The sequence below is a fragment of the Condylura cristata genome, unplaced genomic scaffold (assembly GCF_000260355.1).
Source record: "Condylura cristata isolate star-nosed mole 26May11 unplaced genomic scaffold, ConCri1.0 scaffold00013, whole genome shotgun sequence".
NCBI classification, from domain to species: Eukaryota; Metazoa; Chordata; class Mammalia; order Eulipotyphla; family Talpidae; genus Condylura; species Condylura cristata.
This window is the reverse complement of record NW_004567114.1, coordinates 16,929,402-16,955,801: the sequence shown is the minus strand read 5'-3', so window position 1 is coordinate 16,955,801 and position 26,400 is coordinate 16,929,402. Positions and strand designations below refer to the sequence as shown.

The window sequence follows — 26,400 nt, the reverse complement described above, 5'->3', positions numbered from 1 at the left end:
TAAATCGCACCATTCTTTATCTTGCTCATGTATATACATTGTGGAGGAGAGTAAGAAGAATGTATAGGCTATTAAGTGTGGACAGAATTTAAAGAAAATGGGTAATACTATTTTTCTTGGATTTCTATGGAATCTCTTTAGTGTCAGTGGATATATAACCAATTTTTTGTAGTAGTACTATTTATTAATTTTAAATTTGTGCAGCCACTGCCTTAACAGCAATCTAGTGTTTTCTGATTATCCTCGATCAAATGCCCACAGTATGATTTACATGAAGATGAGGATTGGGTCTGCCTCGCCCTCAGCTCCGTGCATGGCACATCACAGACACAAACATTTCTGAAGGAAGGCTGAATGAGTCCCTATTTGAGGGCAGCCTGGAGAGCAACACAGGATGAAAGCCAGAGTACTCAAAGTACTCAAAGTCCACATGAGTTGGAGCAATGAGAAGCCTTGAGGTGCTGTCCCAGGAAAGGAACATATAGCCCTATTGAAAGGCACTTAGAGGCAAATTCAAAGGTGGACAAGCAGGCAGTGAATGCATGATCTTGGGGTGTTATCAGGGAGGCCTTCGCCTCTGGTGCACACTAGCGTGGAGTGACCAGGGGCTATTGCCTGGTGATGGAGCATGGGGGGCATTCTTCCTGTTAGTCAAAGCATATTATCTCTGCTCTCTACTCTGACCTCACTTCCTGTTAATCTTTACAACTAAGGTATTTTAGATGATCTTGCTAAACTGGCCATACTATCTAGACCTTTTTTCAGCAGATACTGATTTCCCAGTATGTTGCTCAGACTTTTGCCCTTATGAGAGGCCTCCTGCCTGACTGCACAATTAGCTGACCAGCTAACTCTGAGCACAGAGACAATAGTTCTAAGAAGAAAGAAGGCTGGGAACCCCACAAATGCATCCATAAGTAAAATCATATTGAGAAAAATGTTTTTGGTTTTGTCTTTTATATTGTTCTCGTCTGGAGTCTTGTTTCAGTTAACTAACTTTGTTCATACTGATGCAATTGTATTTACCCACGGCTTTCTAATTCTCTTTAAAATCTTCTCCTTCCAGGGAAAGCCAAATAAAACATGTTTGCATTCATAGCTTATTTAGCGAATGAGTACCTCCAGGACTGGGTAGAGAGAAGAGAGTAAGGTAATTTCGCAAAAAACCGTAGTGGCATGAACTCCTGAAATGGACTTAAGTTTCATAGGGTATAGTTCTAGTAAAGATACTCAGCACAGGGTAGTGAGGCACAGCACTACACAGAAAGCATCTTCACCAGGCCAGAATCTCCTAGTCTCCATCCTTTGTAATCTATCTCGTGATAAACCCCTAAATCTGACACTTGAGTATGACAAGCTAAAATCGCATATGTTTCACTTTCAAATATTAATGTCAGTTGCTTCTTTGGAAGATGATTCTAAGGGGATGTTCAGAATAAAATAGGGGTATAAACAACCACACTCATACAACCTTGCTGTGTTTTGAGGTTGCATTTGTATCTGGCTTGAGTTTGGGCTTGTTAGAGAGAGAAAGATGAGATTAATATTTCTAACAACAACCAAAGAAAAGTGGCCCAAGCTTCACTGTTTCTCTAGCTTTGGTTCAGTCTATAAAAAGCACCCAATTGCATGTGACAGAATGAAGGAGGGTTATTTACTAGCTTTAGTCAAAAATGGAGTCATATAATTGCAAGAATTTGATTTTAAAAATCTTAATAGATGCTTTTAAATTGAGGTGATCGAATTTTTCAAATCTCACTATAGGCTGTAGATTTACCTGGAGTTAGAGAGTTCTTATTTAATTAAAATTATTTCCAACATCCTTTATTTAAATAGAATCAGTGATCATGAAGCTGGTTGAGACCCTCCCCTGTAGGTGATACACAAAACTCCACATCCACCTCAAAATGGAAGTAGAGATGAGAAAGAACTGAAATCCCAGCATTTGGAGGAATTTAATTCTTTTTAGCATGAAGCAGCTGCAGAGATGTATGGCTGTTTTCTGTGGGACTGCAGAATATTTATGGGCCTTTCTCTTTTCCTTTTTCACTGGAAGAAAGGCGATCATCATTCTTGAGTATGTTATTTATAATTTCATAAAGCTGTTCTGTGGCAGGACTTATTTTATCTTGTGCTTAATCTCGGTCAAATCACCATGCTTCCAAGGAACTGGGTGAAGGAAAATGATTATGCCCCCAAATGATTAACCTATTCTCAGTATAAGATAAAGAACTAAAGGGTGGGATTTGAAGCCACACATAGGCATCTTGGCAATCTGGAGGGGACACAGTGAGACTATCTTGAGCTGTTCTGACCTCAGCTGCAGACATTTTTCTCTGTGTCAAATAATAGACAACAATAAAGAACGATGTAGAAACACCCCTGTGCTAAGATAGGGCAGAGTAAATAATTAGAAACAAGTGGTTATAGACACAATAAGTCACTGGAGGAAAATGAGAAGCTGGGCTTTGTGGAACTTAGGGAATTGGAAGGTAAATATACCTATAAATTTACTTGGGTGGACAGAGTTTTGAGCTTTCTTCTGTCCCAGTTTATTCTAAGGTAATTTCAATAAACATTCATGGGGGGGGGGGGGGATTTTAATTGCATTAAAAAAAAATAAACCTTTCAGGAAAGGAACCAAAAGGGTTCCCGCCAGAGAGATATTTTATTGAAAGTTATTATAATACCTATCTTTAGTTTTATGAGTCCTAATACAGAAGCAAGTAATTTCAACATGTGGATTAAAAATATGAAATACATATTTTAAAATAGGATAGTATGAATTATTATTTTTAATATAGGCCTCGCCTAATGTATAGGGGCAGAGGAATTGTTCCCTTCTCTTAAAGAAGCAAGGCACAGTTTTGAATGTACGCTTTGGAGGAAAACCCAGCCTGGCCTTGCACGTGAGCCTGAACCATGCATCCAGTTCCCAAAGGAAATGCAGTGGATGTTGCTGATGGGGGGCTGGAGGGGAAGAAGGAGAGAAGTCTGATAGAGCAGGATATTAAGTTGGTGCTCATTAGCCAAGTTTTCATGAACAATAATGAAACTTAAGGAGCTGTCATTCTAGTGTATCTCTTCACTCCAGCTACTCTGCCACTCCCAGGTATACAAATAAACTGCTTTTGCATAGTCTGAGCCTTGGCAAAATCAATTTTACCTAGAATGCCCTTCTCGTTCTCGCGTCCACAGCTCTCAGCTGTCCCCTGATTGACAACCTGCTGTCTGTCCCTGAAGGCTCATCTCCCACTTACGCTCTGCGTTAGAGCTACCTCTGTTCCCCTGCCTGGTGCTCTTTTAATGCCTTCAGCGTGCTCTTGTCACACCATGCAGTTTTATTATGTCTACTTTGCCTATTCACTTGGCTGTCTCTTCAGAGACTGGATTTCCAAAATAGAAGAAGTATGTTTTACTTCTCACTTTATCTTCTTTAATTGTTACATGCTAGCCACATAGGTCTTCAATAAATATATATTTTTAAAGATTTATTTATCTATGCTTACGGAACTGGGGTACAGACCAGAGGTGCAGGGGCATTGAGAGGCTTCACTAGAGACAGAGTGGGGAGCAGAACAGGCAGATCAACAAAGGACACTGCTGAGTTGAGCAGCGGGCAAGACAGGAGAGGTCTGCCACACCATGTGGTCACCTCCCAGGACCACGTATCAAACTGGCACTGAAGTGGCTGAGACTAGCTTGCAGTGCTGCATCCCAACCCACTGCGCCACCAGGGAGGTCTAATAAATATCTACGAAAATAATAAAGGAATGAATGAATAAAGCACCTTGATGATATAGCCATTCACCATGGATGCTCGGTCTAGAAGCCCAGGTACTATCCAGTGATTTAGTTTTGGTTCTTCTTCTTTGACTGACTTATAGGTAGATAAGTGTTAATATTTGCTGCAGTGAGTAGGAGAAATTTAAATTTGGGAACTAAAAACTTTTAGGCTGGCCCTCCCTGGTGGCGCAGCGGGTTAAAGCACTGCACTGAGAATCTAAAGCCGCTTCCGCATGAGTTCAATTTCCGCCTGCCCCGGAGGTGACCACATGGCGCGGCAGACCTCTCCTGACCCACCCGCTGCTCCCCTCAGCAGTGTACTTCGTGGATCTGCCTGTTCTGTTCCCCACTCTGTCTCTGGTGAAGCCTCTCGCCGCCTCTGAGCCTCTGGCCTGTACCCCAGTTCTGTATGCACAAATAAATAAATCTTAAAAAAAAAAAAAAACTTTTAGGTGACTGTTGTGAAGAAAAATGATAGAATAATGACCTGAAAGCACCTTGATGACCACATTGGACATTACCATGTGAATAGTTTTCCTAGGCAATGCTGTCACTTGGTGAACAGTTAAAAACAGTGGTGTCACTAAAAAAGTTTACACAGCTGGTTATTATGAGAACTAAGACTTACTGTGTGTTAACTATTTAGCACCGAGCCTAAGAATAAATGTTTAAGAAGTAGCCAATTTTAATAGGCATGATTCTTAGATAGTTCAAATATCTCTTTGCAAGAGTACTAATTGTTCTTCATTCTAAGGAATTATATTTAACCTTGAAAAGTGGTTGTGTCTGTAGGATAACACACCCAAAGAGTCTAGGTCCACTGCATTTGATTCAAAGACAGAATCCACAACTTCTTCTGAGTCAGTGACATACCGGTGAAGCTCTCCACCATCACAAAAGCAATCGTGGAAATGTGTGCCTTTTCTTCCAAAGTTCAGAGCGAGGTCCTTAATTTGCTTACTTTAGGGAAAACACACAAGCAGGGAAAAAAAATAAAACTATTAAAAAGAAAATTGAGATTTCTATTAATAATTTTGAATCAAATTATCATTACTTTAGGATAAAGCTCATGTCAGCCAAAAGCTTTGACTTATAGTTTGTTTTCTTCCAGAAAGCAGGGAAAGGAGTATTTAACAATATCCCTAAATATAGCATTCTTAACCCCCAGTCCTTTGCAAATCAAAGCATTCTGCCCTGGCAGAGTAGATCTTCTGAAACGACACCATGTTCTGTGGCAAGCTGGGCAGTGTCTAACCCAGCTGCTCTAGGTAAACATGGGTTACCACATCAGCAACAAGGTAGTTGGAATATTGTCATCAATTTGGGAGCTCCATTGGCTGTGGCAGCAAAGGGTGATGATGATGTTAGTGCAGCAAAAAGGAAAGGGCTATATTCACATAAGACCCACAAAGAATGTATGGAATCTGAGCCACTGGTACAGATCACCTCCTGTGATTTTTTAAAGCTCCATTAGCATCTTCATGAATATATTTTCTTTAGATTCCTCATGACAGATGCAACCTTGAAATGGAGTTTTTACAAGAGGATGAAGGTAATGAACTATCAGCAATAAAGAATAGTTCTAATGGTGGGATGGATTATTAAAAATATAGATTGTATGAACAGATAGAAAATGTATTTAAATTAGAAGTGACCACCAGGTTGACATTATTGTGATTGTCAAATAAGTTACTATTAACTAATATTTATTGAGCATACACCATATGCCAGAAAATAGAGCTTCACTTTTAACATTTTGAGAGGAAGCAGTTGTTGGGGGAACAGTATGTCTTGAATGAACTCTACCCACTAATGCTTTATGCACTGCACTCTCACCTCCATGCCAAAGAAATCCCAGGCACATAGGACTACAACTTCCATCATGCCATGGGTCTGCTATAATCCTTGACATCTTGAAAGGGGGATTGCTGGAAACTAAGTAAAGAGTTAATAGGGAACCATGCTTGACAGAAAAGGAAGGGTATGTGGGCTGAAGAGAACTTGGTTTTGCCTGCCTTCAGCATGTACCTGGGATTCCAGTCAGGTATTACCAGTAGGCCATATTGCCAATTAATATATCTCTCTTTCACTCACTCTCTGGGCCCCCCTCTTTTTATTTCTCTTGTAAATAAACCCTTTATTTTGTGTTTATATTATATTTTAAAAAGACAGGTGTATTAGGGAAAGGAGAAAGAGAGAGATACCCATAGAGTCATAGGTAGGAATGAGAATCATAATAAATAAACCTTTTGTTAACCTTTTGTTTCTCTGTATACCTGACGTTGGGTCTTGTTTGTTAGGTATTTTGTTTTTTTTGTTTTTTTTAAAACATGAAGGTGAGGGCTCACACACAAGCCATCCCATATCCTTTTGGGATTGCCCTGTAACAACATAGCATTTAAATCACCTACCCAGATGATGACAAGACACTGTTTATCCCAATGTACAAATAAAGACATTGAGGCTTGGAACAGGGAAGTAAGTTGCTTTTCAGGTCACTAGTCTATGTGGAAGAGCTGGGATTTGCAATTGTATGGAGTCTGGCCTACTCATACCACACTATGCTGGGCTGCCTTTCAGTTAACCGCCTTGTATCTTTGCCAACATTTATAGATGCTACTGGCAATATGTGTGTCTGTTATCTAGAAGAAACATTGAATTCATCCATATACATATAGGAGATCAGCAGAGAACAGATCTCTGAGAATGGTGCATGGGGGTCAGTAGCTGGGAAGCAGAAGAGTCAGAAGATAAAAAAGCATGGGTCTAGGTCTGCAATGGGAGTTAGGGACAGAAGTTGTGGTGGTGATGAGGAAGGATACTGGTGGGGACAGATCATCTAAACCTGAAGAGGAACTTTTTTTTTTTTTTTTTTATCAAACAAATGAGCTACAGATTTCCTAAAATGTTTCTGTTTGCAAAAATATAATAGTTCAAGCTATTACAATTTATCTTTTAAAACAATTTTTAATTATCAAATACTGTACCTGAAATCATTACATAATCTAAATAATTATTACAAAGGCTATCGAGCTTCCATATGACCCAGCAATCCCACTCCTAGGTATCTACCCAATGGACACAAAAACACTGATTCAAAAGGAACTTTGATAGAGCTGAAAGAAGCAGGGGAAAGTGAGAGGAAGATAAATACATACTTCCAACTCCAAGGCTTGGAGAGAAAAAAAAAACTCATTTTTTGGGTCAATACCAATTAAGAGAACTGTCTTAGAATTGAGATGCCACTAATGTTATGTAAATGCATTTTCACGTGGGCATGTGCATTGCTGTCATACATTTACTAATGAACTTTTAACATTTCCTGACCTTGGTTCTTGAGGCAAGAGCTGAATGTTCATTCTAACACCAGTTTTCACTAACTACTAGAGAACCAAAGCTAGTTAAGCTATATGCAGGCTATTCTGTAATCAAGGGACCAACAAATAATTTTCAATTGATTACATTTTAGATATCTATTTTTAGTCTCTTTTTCACTATCACACTCAAAGGAATTTTTTTAATTCTTTTCCCCCAATTGCCCTCCTCCCTTCGATTTTACACCACATACACTCTGTATATTCCTTTAAGTACTATGGGCTTTTGAGAGGTCACAAACCATGGTAATATCTAAGAGATCCCTCCTTCTTCCCCAAGCATTTTTTTTTCCCTCTTTGGGACTTGTTGTTCCACCCAAATAATGGATGTTTTAGAACAACCAAACAATGATAGTAACCCTTTCAAAAATAGTGCTTGCCTCTTACACCTGTATTCCATATCTGTAAAAGTAATATTTACTTCCTACCAGTTTCATTCCCTGAGTAACTGGGAGTGGACAGGGCTAGGACCTTACCACTACACGAAAACCCAAGGGTGTTTGACCTCACTTCTCATATGCATACCAGTGTTCCAAGATACAACCACTTCAGCTGCTAAAAGTGAAATGCACATTTCAGTAGTGTCTAATGGGAAAAAAAAAAATGTTATTAACTTTAATGGGGAGAGGGGCTTGATGTATTTCTCTGTCCAATGCAGAATAAAGATCAATAACATGGTTTGAGGCACCTCTCTGCCAGTATCAATTAAATGAAATCAATGGCCTATTGTGGTTTTTCTACTCTCTTTGCAGTGAACAGTAAGTCTATGCCTAGAATGTCTTTCTCTAAAAGGATATGGCCTTGAAATGCTGTGTATATAGAGAGAGTGCCATGTGTTAGGTTCTAGGGTGGCCAGAGCAAAGTACCATAGGCTGAATGACTTAAACAACAGAGAGATATTTTCTCGCCATTCTGAAAGCTAGAAGTCAGAGATTAAGGTCTCAGCTGGGGTGGTTTCTTCTGAGGTCTGTCTCCTCAGTTTGTGAGTGTTGATCAATCCTCTCTTTGTGTCCTTATATAGTCATTTCTGTCTGTTCATCCCATGTCTTTATAAGAGCACCAGTCACCTTAGATTAGTTCTACCCTGATAACCTCATATTAACTTCATAAACACTTTAAAGATATTACCTCCAAACACAGTCACATCCTAAGGTACTAGGAACCTTAGACTTTAATATTTGGAAGGGGAGACACAAGTCTGCCCATAATATCAGATAAGGAGTATAAAATGTACACACATGTAAAAATAGGCTACAGCATATCTTTTCAAATTCTCAGTTTCTCACTAGCTGTGTGTCCTTCAGGAACTCACTTAACCTCTCTGAATTCAGTTGTCTTTAAAAGCATAGTAATCATCCTGTCTCAAAGGAGTGTAATGAGAATTGTGTCCAATTAATTTGCTTTAACTAATAAAGGTATATACATTTCTAGCACAGCCTCTGGCTTGCAGATGATTTTCCTCTTGCATATGGATTCAGACTTCAGTGCCTCGGGAATAATAGAATCAACAAGTCAGTTAAGATGATTACCAGCAAGAAGGGAAAGCAAAATGCATTTACTGAACAACTACTATATGTTGAATGCCCTTATTCACAAAATAGGGCAGAGATTTATTATATATAATATTTATAGATTCATTAATTCAACAGTATTAATTATGCCTGTGCTGTATACTGGGTGCAGAAAGTGGCCTTCCTAGATCTCAATAGCAAAGGCCCATCTTATTGCCAATATCTACTGTTGGCTATATTTCTTGCAGCAGATTCCCACACATTGGGGCATTTCTGCAAGGCTCATTTTTTTTTTTTATCTCAATTGGAATTATTATTGTTGCAATCATTTTTTTTTCCCTTTTGCTCTCTTCAGAAACAGTCTCACGTGTGTCCAGAGGCTATCGTATTATATCTCTCTGCTAGACCACATTACTAATTCAGCTAATTGCAGCAATTACATGAAGAAATCACTGTTGTTGAGAGGAACCATTATGCTTTCCTGAACAGACTGCATTCCACAGTGCCCACTAATTATGCCGGCCTATAGATTCACAACCATGACTCCTGCACTGGAGACTGAGCACCATCTGCAGTAAAGCCCTCACAGAGCAGCGGGGTGCTTTGTGCTGGCTGAAACTTGTATTGCCCACATTCTCCAGAGCCCTTCTCCTGCTTGGCTGATGCTCCACATTAAACTGATAGTCAGAATAGACCAGAGAGTTCAACATGACTTGCAGAGATAGAACAGACTTGAGCCTCCTGGAGCCACTTAGGGTCACTCAACTTTACACGTGAAACACACTGATTATCTGAACTGAGAATACTCACAGCTACCCAGGAGTTAAAAATTCTTCATTTTCCATCATGCCCTCTGCAGGAAAGAGAAGCTGTTACATTGATGGGAGGCAGGACACAGCTATAAGTCTTGATGTTTTGTTCATTGGTTTCCTTATCTCTTTTTCTTTTCTCTCTCTTCCCCCACCCCATTATTTTTTCTTTGACATGCACAGCCAACATCAGATGACCTTGTTTCATCTGCTGAATGTTCAAGCGATGATGAAGACTTCGTTGAATGTGAACCAAGTACAGGTAGGTTAGGTCAGTCTTGTTTTGCTTGCTTTATTTTTTTTCATTTGCAAAAAACAATACATACATATATGTGAATATACATGTGTTATATATATATTATAGTGTGTTAATGTGTGTATTTCTTATATCTATATATGTATACCATGCATATATAAATATTAGTATATTACAGAAAGCATCGAATCCCATGGAAAGAGTGATAAAGAGGCCATGGAAATTTAAAGTCAATCCCTTAATAGCTAAAGAAAAATCCATGGTTGATGACCTAATTTTAAGCAGCCATTTCCCAAATTAACCACTGGAACAGCAATTGTTTGGTACGCAGTTGCAGCTATGAAATTGACAGAGGGTGGGAACATGAACAAATCTGTATTAGAATGACATAAAAAAAAAAAATGAATCCAAGTGGAGCCATAAAGATCATTTCAACCTCATGATTTTTTTCTGACTGGCAAATCAAACCAAACCAAAAACTAAAACCAAACTACTGCCACAGCAAAAAAAAAAAAAAAAAAAAAACATTTTCCATGGGATTTCAACAGCAATTAACATGGTATTATATTTATATTTATACTAATTTTGTTCAATGTGTGTTTAGAGAACTTGTGCAGCAATAGAGCCTAGTAAACACAAAATTAGTACTGAACCATGCCATGTCAACGGCTGCGATGCTTCAAAATGTATCTCCCGTGCTGGAGTTGAGCGGATTTTGGCAATTAGAAGCTTCAGTGGAGTCCCCATTTGGACCCAGATACATTTTGATGGCTTATGGTCTTTCTTTATAGTGAGCTTTATATGATAGAATGTCCAGCAGGCAACTGCAGTCCCTGATTATTTCCTATCAACTTGCCCAAGTCATTTGTTTTGAGACTTGCTATAAGTTCAATATTTATATATATTTATATATAATAGAGAACAGATATCATCGAATTTCTGTGTATGTTTAATAGAATTAAAAGCTGGAGTTGGGTTAGGATCTTATTTCTACCAAGGCAAAGATTAATAAATAGAATTTTCTAGATGGTTCTTTGGGTTGTTTTTCTATTTTTTTCTTTTTTTAAAAAAAGAACTATTAATTATTCTTTACTTTGCTAGTTCTAGTGAAATTTAAGCTTCATGAAAAAAAAATAACCATAGTAAAAAAATTTCATTTCTTATCTCAAAATGATTTACAACTTTACAAATTTTGTGGAAGCCTGACTGCTTGGTGTCTTGCAAGTGGCTTTGGATCCAGGAAGTTCTATGGGTTACTGTGCTTTAATTATGGGGACAGGTCAGGAATATGGAGGCCTTTCCATTCTGGAGAGTTACCCAGTCTTTTGGGAGCTCAGCACTGTGGTAGAAAAATAATGTGAACTGATTAGTCAGCTCTTTTACATTTCAGATTACTGGGTAATAATCAGTACTGAGATTTTAACTCTTAAGGACAGACACTTCAATCTATACCAAAGCTTATTTTTAATTCCTTAATCCATTTCTTATGTCACTTTTTTCAGAGCACAGGATACAATATATCTCTAGATTTGAGTCCTTTCTATTCCAGTAATTTTCATAAATGAACTGTTGCAAAATAGAATAAGGAACTTAACTACCTGATGTAAGTCTCCAATATAATTAAGCTCCACAATTATATTTTGAGAGTCAGCTGCATGTGTTGCACATGTCAAGGATTCAGACATGAATATAATATGATTCCTAAGACATACCTTAAATTTGCTGATTTTTTGACCTATTAGATTTTAATTTGAACTCTTTTCTTTTTCATTTTTCTTGCTTTCAGAGCAGTGGTACCTATATGTGCAACAATACTTATCTAATTTTTAGGTTTTAAACCTCCTATAAAATTGGAGGCTAGAGCATTTCAATTTTCCTACCATCTTTTCTTGCTATCTTCCGTCTCCCACATAGCCATCTCCATAACTACTTAAACAGTAGGTTTTTCTAGATCTCAGGTTCACAAATTCTACAGCTCCCCAGGTTGTAGGTGCCATTTGGTACTAAACATGAGTAGACTGGAACTTAAGTCCCCCAAACTAAGTGTATTTTTTTAGTGATTACATAGCATAGCTATTCCATCTGATTCACAAACAAGGTCAGACAATGTCAGAATTTCTAGAGTATTGTAATCACATGGATGGACAGGAAATGAAGCACAGTTTTTAAACTAACCTGTAGTGTAAGGGTGTCTAAAATAGGGAGCAAGATCCCCACCCTGAAGGAACTACTTGTAGCTCTGAAAGAGAGATGGGGATCCCCAATTCCTCTACACATTACATTTGAAGAATACATATTTTTTCTCTCTAAATTGATTCACTCAATAGTGTGTTCCTGGTGAGTGACTTGGATACACAAAAATATATGTCAGAGTCACGCTTAATAAAGGGAGTAGAAAGATATTCCTATTGAAGCAGACACTTCATCTGAGAAGCCTGATTAATACAGATGAAGTTTAAGTCCATAGAGCAGCCAAACCCTTGTTAGCATCACATGGCTATATCCCCATAATATCCACATCTTCCAAAAACAAATAGGTTAAAAAATTATTTAAATATTTAGGCCAGTTTCTGGGGCAAGGACAGATAATGCTGATATTTATATAAATTTGACAAGATTTAATCCTGAGATCGTTATATGAATATTGAGACTAGCTGATTTTGAAGACCCTAAATTACTGCCTCAGTTTCTAAAATACTGTCTTCTAGATCCAATGTTTGATAGAAGTACTTAATGTGACCAACCCAGGCCTTGTTGTTCCTTAATAATTACCTTTTCTTCTATCATTTTGCCAGTAATCTTTTTATCTTCCAGCTTTCTCAGAAGCCATTTAACACCTACAGGTTCTTTCTTGATAAATTTAGTTTCACTAGAAGCTTATTTTTATAAATCGGGACTATAGTATAGTCTATATTCAAAACTTTTATGTGGGCATCCAATTTCAAACAAAATTATTTTTCTCATTTAATTTTCTTTAAATCAAAATGGGTTTCAGCACTGCTGCTTTTGAATCTGAGGTAATCAGCTGCTTGTTACACCCGGAACCCATGTTGGCACTAAAAGGCCTTCTAGATTTGGGGCAGTGGGTCTAAACATGAATCCGTTTTATGGAGCTTGTTTGATGATTGCCTAAAAACCTTGAAAATCCAAGGGGTTTCCACTTTCTCTGTAATTTTTCTAGAACTAGGTTGATGAGGAAAAAAAAAATTAAGTATTAAGCCATGAAACAAGACCCAGAGTAAAAACTGCATTAACATTTGTTGACTAAAATTAATGACTCTCAAAATACCTTCTCATCTATAATTAGAATTAGAAATTTCTAGACCCCTAATATCATCTCTTCTTAAGTAGCTAAATAAAACCTGTTGAAATATTTAAAACATGATTTCATAAATCAGCATTGCCCTCACAAAACCCATGTTTCTTTAACAAAAAAGAATTCCCTACTTTTCACTACCCTTTCTTTTCTTGGAAACTAGATTATTTTATGATGAGTCATAGGTAAAATTACATTTTCTGAACACTGACTTTAAGAAATCAGTGAAACTTGCAACTATAAAATCCTAATGACACCATTTTCATCAAGTAAAAATACTCAGAAGGATTTGTGAATAATTATTTAAGTATCTCAACTTGAGGCTCAGCTTTTTCACTTGACTAATTGATAAACATTGACTATGTTCCCCACAAAAGGAATCAGTGTTGATTTAATATTTCAAATGTATATGTGTATATGCCTTTGTATATAAATCCTTTTCTTCTCAACTACACTTCTATTAATATTAAATTGTAAACTAATATCTCATTGCCCTTTACTTTTTTTGATGGAACAACAACAAAAAAAGATAAACTGCAGAAGAGTCAAATAACCCCTGGGGCATGAGATTCACTCATGAGATCATGAAAGGCAAATTGCAATTGGGATTTTTAGCAAATTCATCTCTGTGATTTAAAATGTGGGAATGTATTTGCTGTAAGACAGACAAATAGATGGCATTCACTTTCAGTTTCCTCCCTTCCTCTCCTTTATCCCTCTCCTTTATCTCCCTTCCGCTCCCAGTATCTCTATCATTATAGACAGACATAACAGCAAAGCAAATATATATTCCCTGATTAACATGTGAACAGATAGAAATGATTAGCTTACTATATTTTATATATTGTCTCAAGAGTCTAAAAATCTTGGCAACAAGGATCACAAAGAAGAGGAAAAAATCTGAAAAATGCCTTGTATCCTTGAGAAATGGGCATAGCAATAATTAACAACTATATTGATTCATCCAGTCATTTATCCAGGGATACATTTTTCTGGCTGTCAATTAGCCAGGGCTTTTGCCTTCACTTGTGTTAAATGCCCCTTGATTAACTCTCAAGGGACAACACTTCCACCAGAAGACAGAGTGTAAGAGAAAGACAAGATGAAACACATCTATCCATCAATAGAACTGTGCTAAACAACTCTCATAAGAGTTGGATTAGGTCAGGGGTTGCGAGCAGGTGGGGGATGCTTAAACTAGTGGCAGTGATCTGAGATCACAAAATAATTACTGTTCCCAGAGTGGTTTTCAGATGTATTTTTATTCCTCCAACCTACTATCCTAAAAAGTGTGCTGGGTATACTTGCTACCTTTTTCCTTTTTATTAGTCATACTATAATTCCTGACCCAATATAGGTGAAATTTAAATTTGGTGGAACACCAAATTCACATCCTTATCTGTGGACTCTTAATCCTTATCAATTTAAGAAACTTCAAATAAGTATTATATGAAAATCTGGCACTAAGTCATTAAAAGCTTACCAAATCATGGATTTTTTTTTTTCTGATACTGTAAAATGTTACTCCAAAGAACATTCTTATATTACTTAGGTTGGGGGCACAGACTTTCTGATTCAATATGATTCAAACATTGGCACTAGGTAATAAAAATCCTTTCTTGAAATACCACATTAATGCTATTGTCAAGAACCAGGACTTCTTAGTAAGTTAAAGGTGGGCATGTTTAAGGGAGAATTTCAAGCCAAGTTCCTGAGAACTTCCTGATTTCAAACGCCAATGCAAGTAATTGACAAGGAGTGAGCTTAATGAAATCATTAAGCAAATCCCCCTCCCCCAAAATAAGTAAACAAAGAGGGATTGGGTTTTTAAAGAGAAGTTTTTATGTTTTTTTTAATTCTTTTGTTTTTGTATTTTTTTCTCCCATAACTCCCAGTATATGTACTGTGTGTATATATATATATTTATATGGAATATATGTGTATACTACATATATAATGCCTATCACTCCCTATATATGTAGACACAGTATAAATGATACAAGACTAATGTAAACAGAGATTAACAACAGCCCCCACCATCAGTCATGTGTTTACACAGAAATTCACATCATCATTCTTACATCAGCCAACATGGGACATGCATGATGCTGTTTTAACTTGGCAAATAGAGCATGTTGATTTTTCTTTAGGTTTCATTTTCTTCTCTTTCATAATTATGATGATGATTCCATAATTCTGTTACCTTTGGGAGGGGTGAAGAGAAAAAATCATACAGATATATCTATCCATATATGCACATCCCCGTGTATATATATAAATAGATATATATTTTGTATATTTTTGAAGAGCATTTTCTGTCGTTTCACCTCATCTTGTGCCGCATGAATTTTTGGTGGTTCAATTTACTTTCTTTTGTGTTGATTCATATGTAGTATTTTGGTCATTATGGCTCTTTTTAACTCATCGCTATACTTTTGTGGAGTAATATAACCATTATTTTTTAATACTGAGAGACATATAGATATACAAATCAAACAAGGCAACAAAATCTTTTCTTGCCATCCTAATCTCAAAATTTCTCCCCTTAAGCATATATCCCTTAAATATCTATACTCAAAACAAAACAAACCCTAATAAAAAAAATTAAGAAAGTTGTGTACAAAAGAATGAAATAGTATGTTTCCTTCCTCTTCCTCCTATTTATATGTTTCCTTTTAATTTCCTTGATTTTCCCTTTTTATTTCCTCCCTTATCTGCACAGTCCAAATGCCTTTACTCTCCCTTTTATGACAATGGAATTAACTGAAAGGAGGCAGATGAGTCAGAAAAAGGAAAAACACGTAGAAACACAAGCAGAGGAACACAACCCTCTCCACAAATTCCAGATGGCATAAAAAGTATTTTATTGCAGATACAGCATATTTGTTGTGCGTTGTATTTCTGAAGTGCAGGATCATTGTGTGGCATGCAGTGACAGTTTTGTAGCCATCCAACTAACCATGGCCTCCATCAGCAATGCATGGGCTGTCATGACGCCATCTTGTGTTTCATCCCAGTGACACATCCAGGCTAACTCAGCAAGTCCAATGTATGAGTTGTGGGGGTAACTTTCTGTTGTACTTCTGATTTCACGGGTTCTCTTTTTTTGTGATTATTTCCATTGGATCACAGCAGCCCAAAGAGCTGCCCCTTCAGCATCTCTGTGTGATTTTGTTCTTGTGTTTGCTTTCTTTGGCTTAGCAGTCAAGCATGTGTCTCTTGTCTGGCCATCTGTCTGCCATCTTGTCTTAGAGTCCACTGTTATGGTGTTCTGTGATTCTGTTCTCTGTTTGTAATATGTGTTTGAAATTTCCTCCCTTTATTTCTCACTGCCCTATTGTTTCTACTTTTAACCTTACCTTTAGGGAACTTCACAAAGAAGCAAAAACAATTTGAGTCTAATTGTAAAGCTATAACTGTGGCTTGCATCTAGAAGTCATAAGTTGTCCTTTTTACCTGGCTAAGGAGGCAAAACCTACAGTAGGAAATTATTAATGATAATAACTAGTCACAATCAACAATAAGACACTCTTAATGATTTCTTTGGCTTGATTAAATGAGTTTGCTTTAGAGGGACTCCATGTAAGAGGTAATTTCCAAAAAGTTTTCCAATAGATTATCAATTTTCTAGCTAAATATTTTCTTCAAGAACAGATCAACAGGAAAGTCAATGAGGGAACATTTCATTTTGCCCTCAAGAGCAGTGCCTGTGCCTGAATTGATGAGGAATTTCATATAGAAATATGAATGTGTTTTACTATAAAACTCATTTATGTTATGTATTTTATCTAAAATATAAATGTGTTTGGCAAGGCATCTAAAGGGGTAAAACAGCTTTTTAAGTCACTGGCTCTACCTCATGCATATTACAAGGTAAGATTATCTTTTGATCTTTCTGAGTCAAATGATATATATTTTATCTCATTTTTTAATTCATGGAAGCATTAGAGAGTCAACATTTCAACTTGGGCCTGAATTCTTTCTTTTCTCTTTCCGCAGAATATGACATACACAGTAGCTCTTGTTCTGAGAATAGAGTCTGAATTTCTTGAGGCGATTGGAAAAGTGTAGGCTGTTAATTATTCAGATGTTGGATTGCACCTGTGATTTTCCAGGAAATTTGATGCATACCTTGGAATTATTTTGTTTGATACTAATAGTATGAAAATGAATCTATATAACAACTTTGCCTCCTTATTCTCAAAGCTTGAGCAAGGGAATATAAAATAGGCATAAAATGGATTTGATAGATCAAAGATTTTTGAAGTAGGCTTTAAGATTCAAATTTCTTATTTTTAATCTGGCAAAGAGTATTTCAAAGCAGATGTTTTATGATGTGATATTTCGGTCATCAGGGCAGCTCTTTGTTTCTCTTAATGGTAAGCTAGAAGGGAAGAGAACAGGAGATTACTGGACTTTATTGACTAAGAAGTTTCTAGGAGGCATGGAGGGAAGGAGGATCCAAACTGGCTCATAGTGAGCCAGTTTGCTGACAAATGTTAAGAACTAGTGTATACATGTGAATATGTTCACATACAAACACACAAACACGCACTCCTAATCTGTAGAATTTGCCAATTTATGTAGAATAAAACATTCCTACTAAAGCTAATTCAAGTCACAATAAATCAATAGTAAACTGACATGAAGTAATACTCATTAACACAGGTTGACAGTATTTTTCTCCTGGACATACTATAGATCTCAATAACCTCAAGGCAAAGATGATAACAAAATGTAGTGAAATAACTAGGAAGTGATGGGTTTTATCACCTTTGGTTTTTAATATGTGTTTTAATTTTATATATTTTCATGTACAACTATGACTTACACATTTCCTGGAAATGTAACAATTAACTGCCACGAGCTGATTCCAGCCCACCATTAACCCAGGTCCATCCTGGGTACAGGCAAACAGGATATTTTATTTGAATCTTATTTTACCTACTGGGAGGTGGAAACTATTGTGGTCAAGTTACAATTGAGAAAAAATTGGGACTCCAGGCTTGATTTTCAAGGTCATGTAACTGTGCACCCAGACAGAGATAAGATTCAACCCAAAACCGTTTGAAAATAGATACATTTTATTTCTATTACAGTGTGCACAAAGAATCAAACTCAACACTTATTAAAGCACTAAATTTCAAACAATCACATGTTCATTGGTGGAACTTTAACTAATTTTGTTTCCTCAAAATAGATTTGCCAAATATTCTTCCCTTAGTAACACTGAAATGAACAGGATATTTCTGAGGTTTCCAAATTTTGTTTCTAGAACTCTGGAAAAAAGTATAGTAAAGGCACTTTTTAGCACACAATTAGAATCTTTAGCATTTTCCCATGAATCAAGTTGTTATACTTTGGTAACTTTTAAAATATAAAGAATTTTACTTAGTGATGGTATTTGATGCATATTTGTTAACCAACTGCACTGTGAAATATATCAATGCTCTTCCACATTTTCCCCATAAATGAGCAGATTGACACTGAAAATAGCATATGAACAATTGCATTTCAGAATGCAGTGTTTTACATTGAACTGTGGTCAGCGTTCAGTGGCAGCATACTAATATCAAGTAAGGTGCCCTGAAGTGACTTCTAGAATTCACCCCTAGTTTTGTCATTGCTACCTATGTCTTTGTTCTTTCCTTAGCAAATATTCATTGAGCACTTACCCACAGACAAGTAGATTCTAGCTACTTTACAGTTTCAACTTATTTAATCCTCATAGCAATTTTATAAGGGACTATTAGTATTATTATTATCTCCATTCCAAAGATAAATAAACTGAGGCACAAAGGAGAATATGAAATTTCTCATGGACATGTAGCAGAATAAACAGGACTTGAACTCATGCCAGCTGGGCCCCAAGCCTGCATGCTGGTCACTGGTCTGCTGTCTCCATGAACCCAGGTACAGAAATAGCTTCTGCCTCTTTGATGATAATGAAAGACAGTTTATATATTGAGTATATTAAGTGGCAAAGAAATACTTGAAAAACAGGTTATTTACTACATAGCTCAAAGGTTTTAAAAACCTTGGCTAAGAGAGGTATAAAATCATTCATGATTGATCCAAACTGTGGTTGAAATAATGCACCTTGGTGTCCTGTGAGATAGGATGGTTCTAGTATACAGAAGAAATCCCATCACTCACATTAAGTTATTCTCCCTTCTCCCTACCTATGTAACAACTTGTGTCCTGGGGTCCTGTGAGTCATTAACAGTCCTGTTTAGAATATAGGTTCAGACAATTATCTCAAACTGACGTTGGGGTTCTAAGAATAGAGATTCTCAGTAAGAGTTCTGGTAAGATGTTGCGTTGTCTTTATTTTAGAAATAATGATTCCCTGGAAGAATATTTTACATGTCTCAATGTTGCACTGAGTAACACCATACTGATAAGGAAACAGGAGTTCTGGGGCAGGCTACATAATGCAGGATGCTGCCAGACAGCAAGATCCTGGCCTTTTTTATTGATAGAATAATCATACAGCATATGTTGTAAGGAAAAAAGGAAAAAGAAAGAATGAACTAGGAAATGTGCTGTCTTCTATAGTATGGGGTTTTGAGTCTGTATGTCAGGTGCTTCTCGACTTGATGGTTCAGTATTGTAATTGAGATCAGGCCATAGTTCCCCAATCAGGCTTTCAATCTGACTGACTTTGCACTGATCAGCTTCTGGGGTCTCTTGTCATACAGTGGTCCTGGCCCCCCAGGAGTTCCCAGTCATACCTGGTGATATGTGAGTCAGGGGTATGGTTATGCATCGGTCCTCATCCCCCCAACCATTCCCATCATACCTCTTGATGCACAACCTACCCAGGGTCATCAAGCTTTCTGCTCTTGATTGATTTGAAAGGCACCTTGTAAGGTTTGGCTCCAATGACTGATTGACCGGTTACTGAAGGGCATTTCTGACCTTGTATAAGAATGAAGAACTGCAGGTAACAAAACGATGGCTCAACAGGCTGCTTAGGATTAGCAGGTCCACATCTCAGCTAATAGAAAGCAGGAAAAAAAGGTGAGAGAACAAGGACCTAGAAGATAAATTTCTTTTCATACTCATTGTTTATCTTCTCTTTCATTTTTCTCATCAACTGCATTGAGTATCTCAAACTATAAAAACAAAACAAAAAAAAAATCAAATGGACCGTTATTTTGACCCTTGAATTGCCTATGCAAGAAATAGACCTTAAAGGGGATTATTAAGGACTAATATTCAGAATGAAGAAGAAAGTGTCTTTTAAAAAATGCATTTGCTTTTATTGGAATTTTCTCGCAAGGGAAGTACACCTTGCCCAAGTACCCAAGGGCTGATTGATTACAGACCCTGTTAGGTCTGTGAGTCCCAGGAAGTGTGCTCCGTTAAAAGTGCATGAGTGTCTTCTGTGGTCTGCTTTTGCTTCTGTCCTAATTCTGAGACACACTCCTCCCCCTTTTACTAAAAGTTGCTGGGAGTTGGTAACTTCGTATTGCAGGTGTTCGGATTTGTCAAATAATCACCCAAAGCAAAGGTCAGCCAACTTTCTTCTGCAAAGGGCCAGAGAATAAATAGTTTAAATGCTGAGTATCTTGCACTTCTCATCAATGTACTCAATCCTATTGTTCTAACCCAAAGGCTGCTGCACATAAGTGAATCAATGTAACTGAGTTTCAGTAAGAATTTATTTTGAAAATCAAGCATCAAGCTGAATTTGACCTGTGGGCTATTTTTATGATGAACCCTCATCTAGAGAAATCTGATAAGGGAGGTGGTTATTATCTCTCTCTTTTTTTTTTAAATAGATGAGTCCTTCTTGAGCATTTCTGAGTTGATCTTAAACACATGTTGAGCTCAGCACTAAGCACATAGGAAATGAGAGAACATTAAAAGCTCATTTCTTACCATTGTTTTAAGTATGCCATTATCTCAGATGTGAAACATGACAAAAACCAAACACACATACAAATTCAGGGTCCTCTCCATCAGCTTGTATCTGCTTTTGTTGGAAGAGCATACTGTCTTGCCCTACCTTTTGCAAAGCATCTTTTGGACTCCCTGTGGCGGCTGGGCACTGGCTGCCTTCTCCCCTGCTTTCAGATCTCTTTGGCAGTAACTTCCTTGAACTCCAGCCCACATACTGTGTCACATCCCAGTAATTCTTCCCCAATCCTTGGTTGTGGCGTATTGAGCTGACAAATGTCTAAATGACTGAGATATGATATTTGTAACCTGGTGAGCTCCTTTTCTGTCCTCATACTTTTTGATTTGTAGCTTTATAAGTTTTTTGTGCAGAGTGAGAAAAAACATTCGTGGTGACACAGGCAGTGAGTGGGGAGGACAAATTGAAGGGGCGCAATATATAGGACTTCTTCCTACATCACAGGCAAAAGTGTTTATTTATAGCTTAGCCCTCTGAAAGTGGGAGGTAGGAGATTATACAGTGGGAAGCAGGAAAGAGCATCCTATGTCCTGAGGTGAATAATGTGTTCTGCCACCTGGCAGCAGATTAAATAGGAGCAGGCTCTGAATACAGGTTCAAAGCCATATTTAGTAGTCCTGAGAAAGTGGCATTTGCTAAAGGCTTTACTTCATAATTTAATGCTTAGTATCTTTAACTTCATTAACATTAGAACTCTGTAGAACAGAATTATGAAAGCCCCATATAGGATCATGGAATGTAAACTGTGAAGTCTAATGTACCCCAACCCCAGAGGGAACATAAAGTTAACTTTTTGGAGCTAGGATGTTTAGTAATAACATCATAATCTTCTCCATTAGCAAAGCCCCCTGCTGTGATATTGTGCCCAGAGTCTTAAGGTTCTGAATGATGTCTTAAAAAGAAAGCAAAAAGCAAAATGAAGTGATGAGCAAGGGAGCAAGAAAGATGGAGCCATGAGGAGAAACTGTAGGAGCAGAAGGAGTGTGGATTGCTTTTAAAAATAACAGAATTTAGAATTAGTGTTTTAATAAGTCTCTGAGATCAAAGGGGTGATAGAAAGCAAGAGTGAAATGAGTCTCAATTAAGCACTATTGATGATGAGATAGAGGTAACAAAATGAATTTTACTATTTTACTTATTTCCACCCTACTCTGTTTACAATAGTTTAGTAATTTATCATGTGGTTGGTTGGTTGATTGTTTGCTTGCTTTTTATTTCCTTATTTATTTACTCTTTGTCTTAGTAACTTTTCCCATGAAACAGTGGGGAAAACGAAGTCCCCAAGGGCCAGCTGATCTATTTTAAAAATTTCCTTTAGCTCTAACCACCTCATAAAGTTTAGCTAAAACTTGGTGACATTGATTATGAAGTTAATAGCAATTCCTTTGAAAAACTACCATTAAGCTAGAGATGATTTTACATCTCTTTTGGATTGATTATATCTTTAAGTTTATATCATTCTAAGAGAGTAAGCTTGGAGATCTTTAGAGTTCATTGTAATGATTTTGTTTTAGGTGATGAAACTACTGCCTATATAGGTTAATTGATTTGCTCAAGGTCACTGAACTAGTTTTGTTAGAGTCAGAATTAAACCTCAAATGTGCTAAATCCATAATCCATGTGATTTTGATGTTACTGAGTACCAAGTTAAAAAAAAATGAAAACCAGATATTTTTATTGTAAATTGAAATAGTTTCCAGCAGAAATTTCAGAAGTATGAAAAATTGTTTATCTTCTTTCCACTGGTCATTGTTGCCACACAAGAGAGTGTATCATTGACCCATTTAGGGTCAGATCTACAATTCTCTGTTCTTTTTGTCACTAGGAGGACTAACTTAGAGGTCAAGGACAAAGTGATGCCATTAGTAGGAACTGGAAATGGCTTCAGGTACAGACTCAGCAAGAATATGGTCAGCAGTACTCATCTGCCTACACTGAAGACAGTTATTAGGCAAAACAGAACAGTGATTCCCATGCTCAGCCGCAAAACCAATATCCAGTTTTGCCAGAACTTCCACTGCTTCAGGGGGTAAGGAGAAAAGGATAGCCAATGTAGTACATTTCCACAAAGGTAGTGTGCCCTATTTCGAGATTAGAGCTTCCAGCTAGTGTTTGTTGGTTCAATCCAGTCTTTTACAAAAATAGTCTTGATACTGTTTGTAGCAACTTTAGTTTTTTTTAAAGATTTATTTGTTTATGCACACAAGAACTGGGGACAAGCCAGAGGTGTGGGGAGAGAGGGTTCACAAGAGACAGAGTAGGGAGCAGAACAGGCAGATTGACTCACACTACTGAGGGAAGCAGCAGGCGAGACCAGAGAAGTCTGCCATGTCTTGTGGATCACCTTCCTGGCTGGGGAGTGAACTCAGGCGACAGTGGCTGCAGATAGCTTCACAGTGTTGTGCTTTAACCCATTGTACCACCACGGAGGGCCCTGTAACAGTTTATTTGGCAAAACAAAAATGGGCAACTATGTTTGTCCCTCCAAACAGATTTCTCTTTTTACTGGTCTGTGAAAACAAAGCAAAATCCTGAAATTATAAAAAGAAGCAAGAATTTTAAGTATTATCATACTAGATTTAGTGTCTTTTTAAGACTGAAGACAATTATAAGTCTAAAATTGTATAATATTTGAATTACCTGATCATAAGACCAAGTCATTTATGTTATTAAGACCCCAGGAAGTTCTTACTGTAAATATGTATCACTTAGGTAGAAGTATTAAGATAGTGTTTAAATCTCAATACAAAGGGATACACTGAACGCACAAAACAGATTGAAAAATATCCAAAAAGTAAACTCTGCTAGAACAGTGATTTGAAAAAATAGTGACTCCTGCCTTTTGCATGAGTTTGACTTAAATACACTGTACAAGGCCCTATGAGAAGTTTCCAAGAAATTAAAAAACTAATGATGATGATGATGGTGGTGGTGGTGGTTGATGATGGTGGTGACAATGATAACAGTGTTGATGATGATATGCAGGACTTTGTATAGCTGAGCACAAACCAGGTCCCTGGCTCATCAGCTGACAAATGGGCTATATACATACCAGGTGGTCACATAACAACAGAGGCAAGAGATGGCCTGTAAATAACCCATTCCCAGACAGTATAAAATCTGTGTTTAGAAACCAGGACTGCAGATAGGATAGGAAGTGGCCTTCAAAAGACTCTTGGGAATATGATTGATTCTGTAAGTCAGCCTTTGAGTGCTGTGTACAGCCTCACTGCCTGACCAACCTTGATCTCTACATCTGCTTGTTAGATATAATAAATAGATGAAAGGAGGTAGTTACAAGCAAGTAATTAAAAACTTTGCATTCCTGTCTCTCTACATCCCTCATCTTCTTCTCTCTCCCTTGATAGGATGTCCAGGAAATTAAGCCAGCTGTAGATTAATTGAGACTCTCTTCCATGTAGGGAACATCTGTCTCTGCTGTGACAAAGATCGTATTATTGAATTAAAACATTTGATTACTTTTAATCCCCCAAAATGCAGCGGTCTCTTCAGTCATTTAGCTTATCAGGGTTCCTCGGTGGTTTTTGTTTTTTTTCCACATGAAGCTTGTGACTAGAGTCCTGGAGTCCCTGAAGCTGTAAGATCTTTCAACAGATGTTGTTTTCCATCTCTCTGCTCTTTCCCTTGTGGAAGGGGTGGGGAGGATCCCTCAACCAAAGCAATTTTGGAGATAGACTGAAAAAGTCTCCATCCTGAACATATTTTTAGAAACAGCTGGTAAAACAAATGATCCACATGTGATGCCTGGAGCAAATCTATTCAAACAACAGGATTGTTTAAAGATAAAAGCAGCCACTTTTAAGTATCAGCATTAGTGGTGATTTCCACACTTAATGTTTAAGAGATGAGAGAGCTTGCTAAGACTTTTTGATTTCTATTTTAGTTTTTGGGACTTTTTCACTCTTGGTTTTGTTAATGTGTGAATTTATCAGCAGCTGCCCATCAAATTGTAAACATCATCACACAGACAATTATTTTTAACTTCCATATAATGATTTTTAAAAATTTGCCTAATGCTTCCAAGAATATTCATTTTTTGGTAGTATCTGTGTGGCATCCAGTAGATCAAAATGGGAAATTGATAATGTGCTTAAGTGATCACTGATCTTATAACCCATGTTTTGAAAAGACAGGCAGTTTTACTAATGGATAAACATTGTTATTTATTATCATTAAAAAATCTGATTTCACTCTTTACTTGCAACATTTGGAGGCAGCTTTATGACCTCCCCTAGCCATGACTTCATTTGTTTACTAAATTGTTTTGTTCTGGAGCCACTGCCAAATTCCATTACACAGCTTCCTTTATCACACCAATTGGTGAAATATTTCTGTTTTATATTTGTTGCATTCGTTCCCATTTTCAAATTACTTACGGACAATCACTGCATCAGGCATTACACAAATGCTGACCTGTTATCATCAAATTTGATACATGGATGTTCACCTTATCAATCATCACACATGTTGATTTTTTCCTCCATTTCCTTCACTATGGTTCTATTTTCCTTCAAGAGGAGTAGTGCCTCAAGGCGAATGAGCTAGCCACTGTGTTGTTTATAGTGAAATATCACCCAGTGGGGAAGGGTCCATTTTAGCAGGATGCCCAAAGAATAATCTTATTATCTCCATCTCTTTACCCTCCCACCTCACCCCATGGTGCACAAATTTTGCTCCGTGGCTAAGAGGTAAAACTTGAAAACTGCTTCCATTTGCAATTTCTTCATTACATAAGAAGAAGAAATTCTTCTTTCTAAGACTCAATATATCCACAGTGTATCTCTTTTTTACTTTACCCAAATGGATCCATTTAATGGATAGTTTTGATATTATATAGCAGAGTCTGGGAAAGATCTTTTTTACTATCATGCTGATTCTGGAAAATAATGTATGTATGTGTTTGTGTTCTTATCTTCTTACATGTTCACTAAAACATCAATCTTATTTTCACAGGTGGTTGTTTTTGATATACAAGTAACTTTTCATTAGATATAGAGACTAGCATTTGCCACACTGGAAATCTGGCCACAAAGTCAATAAATGCATGTGAACTAACACATTTTGTAATAGCTATAATATACACAATTACACGGACAAATTTATACTTAATTCCTCACTTTTTTTTTTTTCATTTTTGACTATCGAGGTTAGGGAAGAGTCAAAAGAATAGTATATGGAACTCTTGTGTGCCCTTTAATCAGACCATCACTCATTAATATTTGCTTGTCATTCTCTCTCAGGGTCTGACTGTGCTTGTAAAATATTAATCTCTGCATATATAGATTTACACACATATATTGAGCCAGTTGAGATTGTATGTGCAAAACATTATTGACATCTATTTTTGAAGCAATTTTCTGATACATATTTCTGTACTAGCCACAGAACAGAACAGAAGAGCAT

General features: G+C 37.1%; 1 protein-coding gene across 20 annotated transcripts in view; it reads left to right on the top strand.

Moving 5' to 3' along the window:
- Nucleotides 1–26,400, top strand: part of NRXN3 (neurexin 3) — a 1,505,538-nt gene that overhangs the window by 1,452,070 nt on the left and 27,068 nt on the right. For 12 of the 20 annotated variants that reach the window (XR_001145407.1, XR_001145406.1, XM_004681656.2 and 9 more), the window contains one exon: nucleotides 9,664–9,742. Coding sequence is in view for 18 of the 20 variants with exons in the window: in XM_004681656.2 (XP_004681713.1) it covers nucleotides 9,664–9,742 (79 nt within the window). In the remaining 2 variants the exon portion in view is untranslated. Of the gene's footprint in view, nucleotides 1–9,663; nucleotides 9,752–26,400 lie in introns of all 20 variants that reach the window. The other 8 variants (XM_012724445.1, XM_012724444.1, XM_012724441.1 and 5 more) reach the window with 1 other exon arrangement.